Genomic DNA, 13771 nt, shown 5'->3' on the forward strand with positions numbered 1-13771 from the left:
TTTCAGTCTTTGACTGTCTCCAGGTTTCTCACGGTTGGTGTCATCGTGGAATTAGGGTCCTGTGTCATCCTACCCTCAGCTCTGAGCATTTTATCCCATCACAGCAACATTCCACAGGGGTTGGGGGGGGGGGCTCCCCAGGAAAGCAAAGCCTCAGTATTCCCATCCCCTGCTCCAGCAGCTCAGGTTGCTTGTCGCAGACTGTGTCTGTTTTTCCTGTAACTTGCTGCATAGGGACACTGGAGCTCCCCACTCCACTCATCGCTGCCCACCAGCTGTACAACTATGTGGCTGACCACGCCAGTTCTTACCACATGAAGCCACTGCGAATGGCCCGGCCCGGTGGCCCCGAACATAATGAATATGCTCTAGTGTCAGCATGGCACAGGTAAGGCAAGGAGCAGCTTCCAGCTCCTCCTGGGAGGGCAGAAGGGGGACTGCACTTGAGAGTCGGGAGATGTAGGTTTTCTAGGGCACAGAGGGTGGGTCTGGTTTCAGTTGAGCCTCAGAGGTGGCATCTCTCCCACCCCAACTGCATAGCTCTGGCTCCTATCTGGACTCGGAAGGACTTCGGCATCAGGATGACTTTGATGTGTCTCTGCTTGTCTGTCACTCTGCTGCACCCTTTGAGGAGCAAGGAGAAGCTGAGCGACATGTGCTAAGGTCAGAACTCTTACCTTGAATGTACCCATTTCTCAGATTCTCTATTCCTACCCCTAAGTCCATTGCTGTGACACTCTCCCACTCTCCTGCTCCTTCTGCTCCCCAGGCTTCAGTTCTTTGTGGTGCTCACCAGCCAACGAGAACTTTTCCCAAGACTCACTGCTGACATGCGCAGATTCCGGAAGCCATCCCGGCTTCCCCTTGAGCCAGAGGCTCCTGGGAGCTTGGTTGGTAGCCCTGGGGAGGCCTCGGGCATGATGCTGGCTCCGGGGCCAGCTCCTCTGTTTCCACCACTGGCGGCAGAAGTGGGTATGGCCCGGGCACGGCTGGCTCAGCTGGTTAGGTTGGCTGGTGGGCACTGCCGGCGAGATACCCTCTGGAAGCGCCTCTTCTTGCTGGAGCCAGCAGGGCCTGACCGGCTACGGCTAGGAGGGCGCCTGGCCCTGGCGGAGCTGGAGGAGCTCTTAGAGGCGGTGCATGCCAAGTCTATTGCGGACATTGACCCCCAACTGGTAAGAGACCTGACTCCACAGGCCCAGCATTGCGTCCAGCAGTGCCACAGGTGGCTGGGCTGGAGGGATAGCATCTTGGGTGACTCTGAGAACCCTCCCCAGGACTGTTTCCTCTCCATGACGGTCTCCTGGTACCAGAGCCTCATCAAGGTTCTCCTGAGCCGGTTCCCCCAGAGCTGCCGCCACTTTCAGAGCCCAGACTTGGGAACCCAGTACCTGGTGAGTCCCATTGGCCCACTTTGAAAGGAAGATCAACAGAAATCCTCACCTGACATAACAGAGCCACTCATCGAGTGCAGTCTTAACAAACAAGCCCTGCTTTACATTGTTAGACCACACCGACAGCCACTGAAACCTTTGGGCACTGGGTAGGGAGCCTGGGTACATGATTGCTGGCACCTGGCATGCCTACTCCAAGTGTGGCACTCAGGCCACTGTAACACACATGCTCACCCTCCACTGCTAACTCAGGATCTGTGTCTCAGCAATATCCCTAGAAGGCCTGTGCACCCTGGTGTGAAGGGACAGCTGAAGGACAGGGCAAGAGACAGCTCCAGCGGTGGGTGATGAGTGTGAGTGAGAAACTAGAGGCTAAGGATGGTACAGCTGTGCTTATGGAGAGGATTCGAGAAGACTTTGAATGGGAGAGTAGGTGTTGTGAACCTGGCAGTGAGCCTGGCACAAGGTTTATCTCTAGCATGCCCCCAGTCATCCAGAGAAGCCAGGGCTGCAGTGGGGCAGGCAGAGGGGCATTGAAGCACCTACCGGCGATGGAGCACTGAAGCTGGGATGGCTCAGAGGAGGGATGAGTGCTTGGGGCACATTGAGTCTGTGGCCCGTGAGGTATGTGGACATCTGGGATGGAGAGAGATGTAGACCATGGCCATGTTAGTAGATGGTACAGAAGTCCTGAGGAGAAATCACCCAGGGGTGGATCCCAGGACTGAGTGCTAGGGGGCAGCTGACATCAGGAGGCAGGAGGAGACCTAGAACTGGCTGGAAGGGTAGCACCAAGGGTCTAGAACTGCTCTTCACTGATTGGCTTCCCTATCATGACCTCTAGAAGGTTCTGACAGACAGGTTGAGGCCCAGTGTGGCAACACCATCCTGAGTGAGCCAGGTTTGCAGATAAGATCAGGCATAGTGACAGAAGGAGGCCTCACCCTCTTGCCTCCATAAGAAGCCTTCCAGGAGGACTCACACCTGGCACTCCTCCTTCTGTTGCTTCAGGTTGTGCTGAATCAGAAGTTCACCGACTGTTTTGTCTTAGTGTTTCTGGACTCACACTTGGGAAAGACGGTGAGAACAGAGGGCAGGGGTTTAATGGAGGCCATACCCCAGTACCCCACCTCAGCCTTCTAAGGTTGGGCTGCCATCCTCTGCACTCAGCCTCTGTCCTTTCCATGGCCTTCTCACCACTTCATTTGTCATTTCCCTACAGTCTCTGACGGTGGTTTTCCGAGAGCCCTTCCCAGTGCAGCCCCAGGACAGCGAGAGCCCTCCTGCCCAGCTGGTCTCTACCTACCACCACTTGGAGTCTGTCATCAACACAGCCTGTTTCACCCTCTGGACCCGCCTCCTCTGAGAAAGTGGACCACTGACTTGTTGCCTGAATTATGGATCTATAAGCTTGCCCACTTGAGGCAGGACAGGCTGACACTTATGAACCCCAGGGTGAACTCAGACACAAAGTGACACCAGAGGACTGTATGTCTGGGGGGACTGCTGCTACAGCCTGGCAACAGGGACCTTGCTGCTGAACAGCCTGGCCTCGCCTCAGGTCCCTGGGCCTGTGCAGAAGAGGATGGCTCCTTCTGCACTCCTGGTAGAGTGCCAGGGAACGTCACGTAATCTGACAAGCTCTCACCTCAAAGAGCCCTGTCACTTGGCCATCAGTGCTGGACATGACCATTGAGACAAGACCTGGTTCTGATCGTGACTCTGCCTGCCAAGCACCTGTGACCAGCTTTACCTCCTCCTGTCCCCATTGGACCTTTGGTTCCTCATCAGTGGTTAAGGAGGGCTCAAAAGCTCTCCTGTGTCCACAGCAACCCTGCCACCAACTGGAGGATTTCAGCTTGAGCCGTGTGTCCCTTCTCAGTGGGAGGGAATTAACCCAGAGACATTGAAGCATTAGACACTATGTGTCCCCTACCCCTGTAATATACACATAGGAAAATGTTCAGTGTGATTTTAATTCAGAGGAAGCACATCAGGACACTAGCCACTGCCCCAGAACAGCATGCAGGTGCTGTGTAGAACCTTACTGGCCAGTCCGTGGGTGACCCCATCTGTCCCAGTATGAACGTAGCCAACTCAGACCCTCCACTGTGTCTCCTGCAGTAAAACAGAGGCAATGCCATCTTAACCTATAGGGAAAGAACAACCCCTGTCCAAAATCTGTCCCTCCAGTGTCCCCTTCACCTCGAGGCCGATACTCGCAGCCCACAAATCCTTGGTAGCCTTCATCTTCTAGCAGCTGGAACAGGTAAGTAAAGTCCAGTTCTCCAGAGCTACCTGGCTCCCCTCGGTCTGGGACCTGTGCCACTTGCACATGCCCTAGGGACAGACGGGGAGAGGCATGGGACAGCAAAAGGTGGAAAAGATGGCAAACATAAAGAACATCAGACCAGGAGGGAGCTGGGGAGGGTAGCCCTCACCTACGATGGGCAGGAACTCCCTGATGTTTCCTGTCAGATTCCCATCCATGATCTGCCAGTGGAATATGTCCTGGGGAGGAGAATGTCAGTCAGAACCCTCAAGCGTCCTCCGCAGTTCTTCTCAGACTGGAAGACATGGCCTCCTGAAAAACACTCATCTCTCACTCACCATTTGCAATTGCAGATTGGGTCTCCCAACCTTCTGCAAGATGGCTGCCGCTAGGGGGAAAGGCAGGGAGACAGCCATGAGACTGGAATATGCGGATCAAAGAGGACTAGAAGGTGGCATAGGACTACATTCCTACCCTGCTGGGGCGTGTCCAGGAAATACTGGGGGTCTGTGAGACGGGTGTTGATGGGCTCCAGCAGTCCCACGAGGTTCTCCTAGAACCATGTTAGAGGCTGTCAAGGGCTCCTCCCCACATCTGTCCTGGTCTGTCACTGGGCAGTGACCTCATCTGTCCTCTTTGTACGTTACCTACTCTGTCCCCACTGTGTACCTCCCCTCTCCCCAATACATTAGGTATGCTTCCACCTCTTACCTGAGCCAGAACCCCAGCTGCGTGCCTCAAGTTCTCCACAAAAACTGTCTCCATGTCCCCCTTGACTACAGCTCGGTTGGCCCCTTGGGGTACTCGACCAGCCATCAGATGGATCCTATGGAGAGGGTGGTAGGGAAGGGTTCATGCCTCTCTGTGCATCTCTTTTTAGATGCCCTCTAACTATCCCAACCTCACCCAGTCTCCCTCAGGCATCCCAGCAGCCTCCTGCACTTCTGCGTCAGCCCAAGGAAAGTCCTTCTTCCAGTCAACCCACCCGGGCCTCGCCCATCACTTACTCCTGTACTCTTAACTCCTCCCTTCCCTAGTTCCTTCTCAGCCCATAGTCATGCTTGAGGATTTTAAATTTTGTTTTCCAGATTTTTAAAATGTATTTGTGTTTTACCTTTGTGTATATATGTGTACCATGTGTGCCTGGTGCCCTTAGGGTCAGAAGACATTGGATGCCCTGTTACAGGATGTATAGATGGTTGAGTTGCCATGAAGATACTGGCAACCCAATCTAGATCTTCTGTAAGAGCAACAAGTGCTCTTAACTGCTGAACCATCTTTCCAGCCCTGAGGCTCACCTTTTAAAATGACTTTGACCCTTGTCCTTTCAGAGAGTCTGTGTTGCTTAACCCTGCTTCCTCTCCCTGTGCTGCTCAGCAGTGAGCCTCTTGCCACAGTTGCCAGGAGGGATCCAGGAGGAGATCCTCCTAGAACCATGCTGGAGGCTGGAAAGGGCTCCTCCCACATCTGTCCACTTCTTGTCTCTGTTCCCAACTGCCAGCAGGTATTAAATCCCCCTGGAACTCGGTATTTACCACCTCCAGCCTCATTAACTCAGCTGGACACAACAACCCTCCTGCCAGGGCCACAGCCTCCTGAATAGCTTACCTCCCCCTATAAAGTGGATGTGTGGGCCTGCCAGATTCAGTTCTTGCATCACTATCTGCAAACAGCTTTCTTCTAGTAGGGTAGGTTCTCGCCCTACCACACCTCCACCCCTGCCCCCTGCTTTCTCCAACTTATTAGCTCCCTAACCAGACCCCGGCTCCCAGCACAGGATCCCGGTATGATAAGAGCATGACAGCAGCGTGGCATACGGAATAACACTAACAGATGAAATACCAAAACCAGACTGCAAAAGGCCCTAGCCCACAGCGGTGTCTCTCTCACAGCTCCTGACTGGGTCCTGTGGTCAAGGAAGGGCAGGGCAGGGTACCTGGGGCAGCCCAGAGCCTTGGCGTACAGCACAGCCTGCTCCAGCCCCTCTCGGAAGGCCGCCTGTCTCCCGGGGACGGCCCCCAGCCCCATCTCCCCCTTCTCATGGTCTCCTGTGGAGAGAACCAGCGTTAAGTGTGGGTTTGGCTCTCCGCAGCCCTTGCGGCTCCCCCACCCCGGGCGCGCACCCCGCGGCGTGTTGATGAGCACCAGCCGCAGTCCTGCGGCCCGCGCCGCGCTCGCCAGCGCCTGGGGAGGCTCGGCGTATGGCCAGGCCACCTCGGCCGCTTCGAAGCCAGCACGGCCCGCGGCGTGTAGCCGCTCGGGGAGCCCGGGGAGCTCCGGGAACAGCCAGGAGACATTGGCCGAGAAGCGGAGCGGAGCCATGCCGGCGGAAGGCGGCGACGAGGGCGCGGCCTCGGGTCAGGAAGTAAGGCCAGCGGCGAGGGGCGGAGCGAGGCCGCCCCAGCCCAGTTCAAATAAAGGGAGGTTGACCTGCGAAGGAATTGCCTGGTGAAAAGGAGGTAACTGTAAAAAAAAAAAAAAAAAAGCTTTATTTGAGTCTCGCGCGTATGCTGGACCAGGACTACAGCCGCCATCCTCCTGCGCCAACCTCCCTATGTGGGATTATAGGCCTACCTCCGCCACACTCGGATCTTTATGCCAGCGGCTCTCACACCGCCCGCCCATTGATTTTCCCTTACAGACTAAACACTAAGCGAGCATTTTTTTTTCCCTCAGAAAATTCGGATCGTGTCGTATAAAGTTTTATGGCCTATCTTTTTTTCAAATGACGACCTATTAGCATTCCCCCCGTGTTCTTCAATACTCTTCAAAGTCATGCCAATCGCTGCTTATTGTTGCACTGCACACTTAGACAACCCATAATTATCATATCGCTGTGGCTGGTGTGTACGCGCACGCGCGCCGAAGGAGCACATTAAAACACCTCTGGATCCCCATCTCTGCACCGTTTTCTTAGATTCCCCTTTTTAAAAAATGATGTCCATCACAGTGCTTGCCAGTCCTGGATGTTTGTCCATAAAAGAAACTGCTGTACCAGGGTAACTGTGCTAAGCAGCTGGGGGCGTGTCGGTCTACGCCTCCACTGATGGGGTCATTGGAGGATACCCAAGGGCAGCCAACCTGGCCAATCAAGATTGGCTTAGTTTTGTCAGACGACTAGGTCTGTGGACAGAAGAGTGTAACAGAAGGACCCGGAATCCCCACCCCCCACTCCCCACCCCTGTCCCCGCCAGCTGCTTCATAGCTAAGTACTTATCTCACCTGTAAAGCCTCCCGTGTTCTTTGAAACAAATTTGAGCAAATATCCTTTCACTTACAAAAACACAGATTTCAAAAATACATAGAATATATTCCAAAAGAAGAAACAGGCTTAAAAATTTTTTTTCTTTTCTTTTTTTATGTGTATGGATATTTCTTTTACCTACTTGTATGTCAGGGCACCACACTCGTGCAGTGCCGATGGAGGCCAGAAGAGGGCATCGGATCTCCTGGAACTAGCCCTGTAGGTGCTGGGAACTAGACTTGGGTCCTCCGGAAGAGCAGGCAGTGCTGGGGGACGGTCTCCTGCTCTCTTTAGATTCTTGATAGCAATGATACAGTGTTTTCTGAAAGGTACATTTATAAGGATCGTATACACCTCTAATCCTAAATACGTAGGAGACTGAGACAGGGTCACTGTGAGTTTAAGGCCAGCCTGAGGAATGTAGCAAGACCTTGTCTGAGAAAAAGAAAGGAAGGAAGCTGGGCCATGGTGGCACAAGCTTTTAATCCCAGCACCCCCAAGGCAGGCAGATATTTATGAGTTTGAGGCCAGTCTGGTCTACAAAACTAGTTCTAGGACAGCCAAGACTACACAAAGGAACCCTGTCTCAAAAAGCCAAACCAAACAAACAAATAAGAAAACAAAAGAAAAGAAAGAAGCTTTAAAATGTAAATTTGTACCACACCCTTCCATAAGTAGAATTCATCACTTGTAAGGTACACAGGACTCTGAATGTCTCAAAGTACACTGGCAAATGCTATCTGTCACAAGACCAGGTGAGACTGAACTCTACCCTCAAGTTTTAGCTCTCAGCCATTTACAGGTTGATATCATAACCTACTCTCAAAGCGCTCCAGATGCCCCCAGCCAACTTCCACTTTTCTGCTCAGCTGTCTGTCATCTCAAGACATCCAGCTTCCTCAGACACTCAGGTGCAGGCTCACCCATCCTTAAGTCACATGCTTGCCTCAGACCCACCAGCTCACCTGTCACCTGACTTCTTGCCCATTTGCAGTTGAATTTTCTCTTGGACCTTTGGCTTGTTTGGAGCATGTCTCTTGGCTAGAGTCCAATTGGGTTGTGGCCTCTTAACTAAGTTTAGCTTGTTAATCAGTCACAGGTTTACAGTCCAGAGTGACACCCGAGGGAAGACATCTTTATTAGCTTTTTGCTGTAAATCTCTCACCTGTACCAAGGTAATTCTAAATAAATCCTAGCTGCACCAGCACCTCCCGAGTTCTGAATCAGGAACTAAACATTCAAACCCACAGTGATCCACACCCTCTTCGTATTCCTTTATGGCAGCAGAGAGAGTTTTATGCGCTAGGTGGACATGACTTGCAATTCCTCTCCAGTCCCTTACGACTTTCAATAAAGATAAATACAAACAAGACACAACGTCCGTGAAAACAATTTCCCCCTTTTCCATACTAAGGATGGAACCCAGACCCCTGTACATGGAACACATGCTTTTCACCAAGCTACACCCCAGCCTACAGAGTATTTTCTTCGTTCATAACTTGTGTCAACTGTAGTTTCTAGCACTTTGTGACACAGGCATCCTATGAAATTATTATGCCAAGTTTCCACTCTTTGCGTTTTCATTTTTACAGGGAATTGGCACAGGAGTAATGTTTCTTTATGGTATCAACAGTCTGGATTAGTCAATGGACGACAGCGAAAGGTGAAAGGTAGAATCCAGAGTCTCATCTGGTCGCATGAGAGCCTCCGCCTGTGCAGTGTTGAAACCGTCTGCAGTCCTGTGTTCTATACAAGTGAAATCCTCAGTGAGATCCATCGGGTACATTCCAGATCGGCCAAAATGAAAGTCAGTAGCAAATAGCCGATAGGATTTAGAACAACTGGCAAGCTCCCTCGGTGCTGGTGCGAACGTAAATCACTCTAACTACTTTGGAAAACAATTTGGCATGATCTCTCAAAACCGATGTGCCCTGGATCCAGCAGTTCCTCATCCAGGGGTAGTCCCTGAAGAAACATCTGCACAAGTGTGGCAGGAATAAGCCTCATGATATTCATAGCAACACGGTTTACCCAGCAAAAGGCTAACACGGGCCAAACGCCCACAGAGACACACAGGGATGAGCTGGAGCATTGCTGCACGGTGTCGCACAGAGAGGGGAAGACAAAGCTGACTGACGGCTCAGGTGAGAAACTGAGTTTCCCCTTGTACTGGAGCAATGTGAATTTGGCTCAAATTGAAAACATTAAGGTGATGGTATTTTAAAAATCGCAGAAACATAATATCTATAGTGTGCTGCCATTTTTATTTTGTCAAAATTTTTGTCTGATTTATATGTATGTGTCAACAGGAAGGTGTGCACGTGTGTAGAAGCGTGAAAGGACAGCCTGGTTTCTGGTCGAGCACTGGTTGGAAATTGCCAGAGACCCCGAAGGGTTCCCTGCCAGGGACAGCAGGTATTACACCACGTTCCCAGACTCTAGGCTCATGACACGAGATCACAGACCTCCATAAATCTGTGCCGTTCAGTCACATAGGAGCCCCTCCACAGGTAGAGGGCGTGACTACAGGCCACAGAGCCTCAAGACAGATCTCCATATTAATGAGATACCTAAAGACCAGAGGGGCATAACCAATTAAACATTCCTTCTCAGATCTTCCTCCTTACAAAAGGTATTTAACCTCTGGCCTGCCCTGAAAATATAGGGGTAGAGTTTTCATCCATTTTCCGCCATGACAATAGATATCTTAAGACCATAGCCTATTTCTCTTCCTTGGGACCTGCTATGGGGAACAGTGGAGAAGGTTTTCAACTACCAAGCAACAGACCTCTCTACATTCTCAGCCATGGAAGCCAAGCAACACAAGCAAGCAAGCCGAGCCAGCCATGACCCAGCCAAGCTAGTTGCTGTGACCACGACTCTCATACCTGCAGCACACAGCTGGAACTCATCCTTCCCCCTCTCCTCTTCGGTCTCAGCTCTTCTGCAGCACCCCAGCAGTACCTGAGAGCCCAAGGACCTGAGAATCACTGTTCCCCATCCGCCTTTTGGCACGGGGACCCCCAACCCAAGAGCTCTGGCTCCCTGCAGGACCTCAGACTGTGCTCTCCCACCCCAAGCAGAGTCCTGAGGCTTCAAACAGCACCAGTGGAGTGAGCACAGTCAAATTCCCATGCCTCTGTCCCCATAAGAGGCCCTAGTAGCCATATGACAAGACAGAGGCGGTACTCACACATCAACCCAACAAAACCTATGCACACTACAACCCAACACTCGCGAGTATGTGTGCCTGTGGTGTTAGACTCACTGGAACAGGACATGGATACCAGGAAACAGTCTCTTCTGTGGTGGGATCCTGGGTTCAAACTTAGGTCCCGGCTTGTGTGGCAAGCCTCTTACCCACTAAGCCTTATCACCAGCCCTGCCTCCATTTATACAAAGGCGGGGAAACCACCAACACATGAAGAGATACAGCATCTGTTTTTTTTTTTTTTAATGTCGTGAATAGCAATCACAAAACATGATTGTGTCTGGAGGGGAGAGAAGCAGAAGCTACTGGAGATCTGAGAAGTCACCGACATCCCTTCCCTTAAACTGGGTGGGACAGCCATGTACGCTAATTATGTCACGCTTCTTTATCGCTTACATATGTTTTGTAGGCACCAATTTTGTGTATCAGTTTCATATTTAATAAAAACAGAACTTTAAGACCTTCTGTGTATGTGCCTACCACCTGCTAGCACATTCTATGCTAACATTCTCATCGTGAGAGCCTCATCATCTCAAAGCTTTGCTACAGACTCGGCTTCCTTGCACTATTCGTACAGCTTGGGCCACAGCAACTGTCAGATAGTTACTGCTCAGATGCCATGGGGAGCATCCTACATCATGGTCTATGCCTACTGGCATCCAGAGACCCAGAGACCCCTTACCATTTGAATATGTGACTTGCTTCCAAAAAACTAGGATGGTGGCAGATACCTCTGAGAGTAGCTTATGAGAAAGCCGTGCTTCTGTCTTGGGCTTCTTACTCACTGGCTCCGAGGCAAACCTGCTGCCAGGTTGTAAAGTGCCCTGCAGAAAAAAACTACGTGTTAGAAACTCTGATGTCTACAGTTATGGTGACTGAACACATCTCTCCCACCCCTCCACATGCTGAAGTTCCATGTCAGTCGTTTTATCCTTGTGACAGACACCTGGGAAAAGCAACAGAAAGGAGATGAGAGATTTACTTAATCTCATGGTTTCAAAGGTCTCAATCCAAAAGCAACCAGACTCATCTGGGCTAGAGGCACTGCAGAATAGCATGACAACAGGAATGCAGAACAGAGACTTCTCACCTCACAGAAGCCAGGAAAGGGAGGGCATGAGGGGAAAGGGAGAGGTGTGTGGGGCGCACACCTGTAATCCCCTAACTCAGGAAGAGGAGACAGGCAGGTCTCTGAGTGTGAGGCTAGCCTTGTCTACACAGAAAGTTCCAGAACAGCCAGGGCTACACACTAAGACTACACATACACACACACGCACACACACACAAACCTCAAAGGACTTATTTTGCCTCATGGTTTCAGGGGCTTAGGGCTTGTGACAGAGCAGCACATCTTGGTGTTTGCTCAAGACAGAACAAGACTGCTCACCCACAGCCAGCAAGTGAGAGAAAGAGAAGTTGGAGTCTTAGAATCACCTTTAAGAGTCCACACCCCACCATCCAAAGACCTCTCACGAGGTTCCATCTCTTATCAACTTCACCACCTTCTAATAATAGAGCCCACCTGGTACCCAGCATGCACCACATAAAATACAAACCATGGCGTAGTCCAAATTAATACACTGGCTCAAAGCTGACAAGGATCTAAAGCTGACCTAGAGTCACAAGAATGAGCATAGAATGGATCCTCCCCAAGAGAGCTTTGAAGTGACTACACTATGACCAACAGCTAAAGCAGAACCTCGTAAGAGACACTGAGTGGCAAAAGCATACCAGGTTTCCAGACTCTAGGAAACTCTTTGGCTCTGAGTTCGGGGATAACTTGTTAACAGCAGTGGCTGACTAGTGAAGGAATTTGTGTTGGGACTAGTTCCCTTGTTTGGGTGGACTACTGTCTACCACTTTCATCTTTTCTTGGCCTGAAGGCATAAATAGGTGCCACAGTAATCTTGTCTCCTGACCCAGGCTGGGCCACTATAATATCTGTTATAGATGTATGTTGCCCACCCTTCCCTCTCTTCTCCTTCTAAAAAAAGCCACACACACACACACACACACACGGAGACAGCCAGCCTAGAAGAATAACACTAATGTCAGAGAGAAGAGGTAAAGAAAAGTAAAGAGAAGTACTGTGTTTGTCTCGCAGAGGCTCTGTTAGGGAATCAACCAGGTTGCCTTTCTTGTTTCCTCTTAACTTTTTCCAAAACTCAAGATTTCCCAGAACTAACCTGCTGTTTATCCTCCCAGCCTCCAGCACTGTGTATACTCCAATAAATATTTGAGTCTATCAGTCAAAACCAACATTGTATTGTTTGAATGAGAATGGCTCCTTTAGGTTGATATATTTGAGTACTTGGTCCCTAAGTATAGTGGAAGTGTTTGTGAAGGATTAGGAGGTGTGGCCTTGTTGGAGGAGGTGTGGCTTTGTTGAAGGAGGTGTGTCACTACAACCTGCCTTTAAGACTTCAAAAGATTCAAGCCATTTCCAGTGTCCCTCTCTGACCCACTCTTGTGGATAAAGAAGTGAACCCTCAGCTACTCCTCCAAAGCCATGCCTGCCTGCCTGCCTATTGCCATGTTTCTCTCTCTCTCTCTCTCTCTCTCTCTCTTTTTTTTTTTTTTTTGGTTTTTCAAGACAGGGTTTCTCAGCCGGGCAGTGGTGGCGCACACCTTTAATCCCAGCACTTGAGAGGCAGAGGCAGGCGGATTTCTAAGTTCGAGACCAGCCTGGTCTACAGAGTGAGTTCCAGGACAGCCAGGACTACACAGAGAAACCCTGTCTCAAAAACAAACAAACAAACAAACAAGACAGGGTTTCTCTGTGTAGCCCTGGCTGTCCTGGAACTCACTCTGTAGACCAGGCTGGCCTCGATCTCAGAAATCCGCCTGCCAATGCCATCCAAGTGCTGGAATTAAAGGTATGCGCCACCACTGCCTGGTGTCATGTTTCTCACTATGATGGGCATGGGCTCTCTTCTGTAACCGAGCACCTAAAATAAATTCTTCCTTCTATATGTAAAGACCTAACCTTTGGGCACCAGGATTTATATCATTTCATGAATCTTTATAATTAAAATTACATGGGCTGGAGAGATGGCTCAGTGGTTAAGAGCACTGACTGCACTTCCAGTGGTCCTGAGTTCAAATCCCAGCAACCACATGGTGGCTCACAACCATCTGTAATGAGATCTGATGCCCTCTTCTGGTGTGTCTGAAGACAGCTACAGTGTATTCATATATAATAAATAAATAAATAAATCTTTTTTTTAAAAATTACTAGCAGTAAATGGCTGGGTGACCCCCCACAGTGATGTAAAGATTTCAATGTCTAACAGGGTATCTCTGTCTTTCAAAGTCATAGATTATGCCAGCAATTTTAGTTCACTCTCCTCATTAAGCTCTTTATTATCTTGCCCCGTACAAGAACGTTTTCATCTCTCTTTAGCTTTCTTATCTGAGCTGTTAGCTTCCTATCATTTGGTACACTATGCTCAAGCCAGAGCCTATACATCATGCTGTATATTTCCACACTCGGCCATGTATTCCGTTACAGCTGCCTCCATTTAAGAAGATTCCCCCATTCAATTGTCACTCTGCTGGTATTCTTTCTGAGCCATTGAGCCTGCATTTCTAACTCCTCAAAATTTAACTTTCTGACTATACTCAATTTTACCAGTAATAGTCCATATCAC

The 13771-nt window shown here is 50.2% G+C and overlaps 2 protein-coding genes and 2 long non-coding RNA genes across 4 annotated transcripts in view; 2 read left to right on the top strand and 2 right to left on the bottom strand.

Moving 5' to 3' along the window:
• Positions 1-3356, top strand: part of Szt2 (SZT2 subunit of KICSTOR complex) — a 45030-nt gene extending 41674 nt beyond the window's left edge. The window contains exons 67-72 of the mRNA XM_028787395.1: positions 235-388; positions 541-663; positions 770-1175; positions 1278-1394; positions 2406-2474; positions 2617-3356. Coding sequence (XP_028643228.1) covers positions 235-388; positions 541-663; positions 770-1175; positions 1278-1394; positions 2406-2474; positions 2617-2760 — 1013 coding nt within the window. The 3' untranslated portion in view covers positions 2761-3356. The remainder of the gene's footprint in view (positions 1-234; positions 389-540; positions 664-769; positions 1176-1277; positions 1395-2405; positions 2475-2616) is intronic.
• Hyi (hydroxypyruvate isomerase (putative)) lies at positions 3352-6016 on the bottom strand. Its single transcript, XM_028787404.1, has 8 exons — positions 5790-6016; positions 5603-5714; positions 4378-4492; positions 4141-4219; positions 4005-4054; positions 3836-3905; positions 3600-3734; positions 3352-3512 (listed from the first exon to the last, which is right to left on the bottom strand). Exons 1-8 carry the CDS (start codon positions 5986-5988, stop codon positions 3439-3441), a joined length of 834 nt encoding a protein of 277 aa, XP_028643237.1. The 5' UTR covers positions 5989-6016; the 3' UTR covers positions 3352-3438.
• Positions 6017-6025: 9 nt separating this feature from the next.
• On the bottom strand, positions 6026-7955 carry LOC114638833. Its single transcript, XR_003713924.1, has 3 exons — positions 7876-7955; positions 7053-7232; positions 6026-6129 (listed from the first exon to the last, which is right to left on the bottom strand). It is a non-coding gene; the product is annotated as an uncharacterized LOC114638833 (long non-coding RNA).
• Positions 7956-8787: 832 nt separating this feature from the next.
• Positions 8788-10579, top strand: LOC114639334. The gene is made up of 2 exons (XR_003713994.1): positions 8788-9054; positions 9220-10579. It is a non-coding gene; the product is annotated as an uncharacterized LOC114639334 (long non-coding RNA).
• The last annotated feature ends 3192 nt before the right edge of the window (positions 10580-13771 follow it).

The sequence above is a fragment of the Grammomys surdaster genome, unplaced genomic scaffold, assembly GCF_004785775.1.
Source record: "Grammomys surdaster isolate TR1022 unplaced genomic scaffold, NIH_TR_1.0 100, whole genome shotgun sequence".
In the NCBI taxonomy this organism is placed as follows: Eukaryota; Metazoa; Chordata; class Mammalia; order Rodentia; family Muridae; genus Grammomys; species Grammomys surdaster.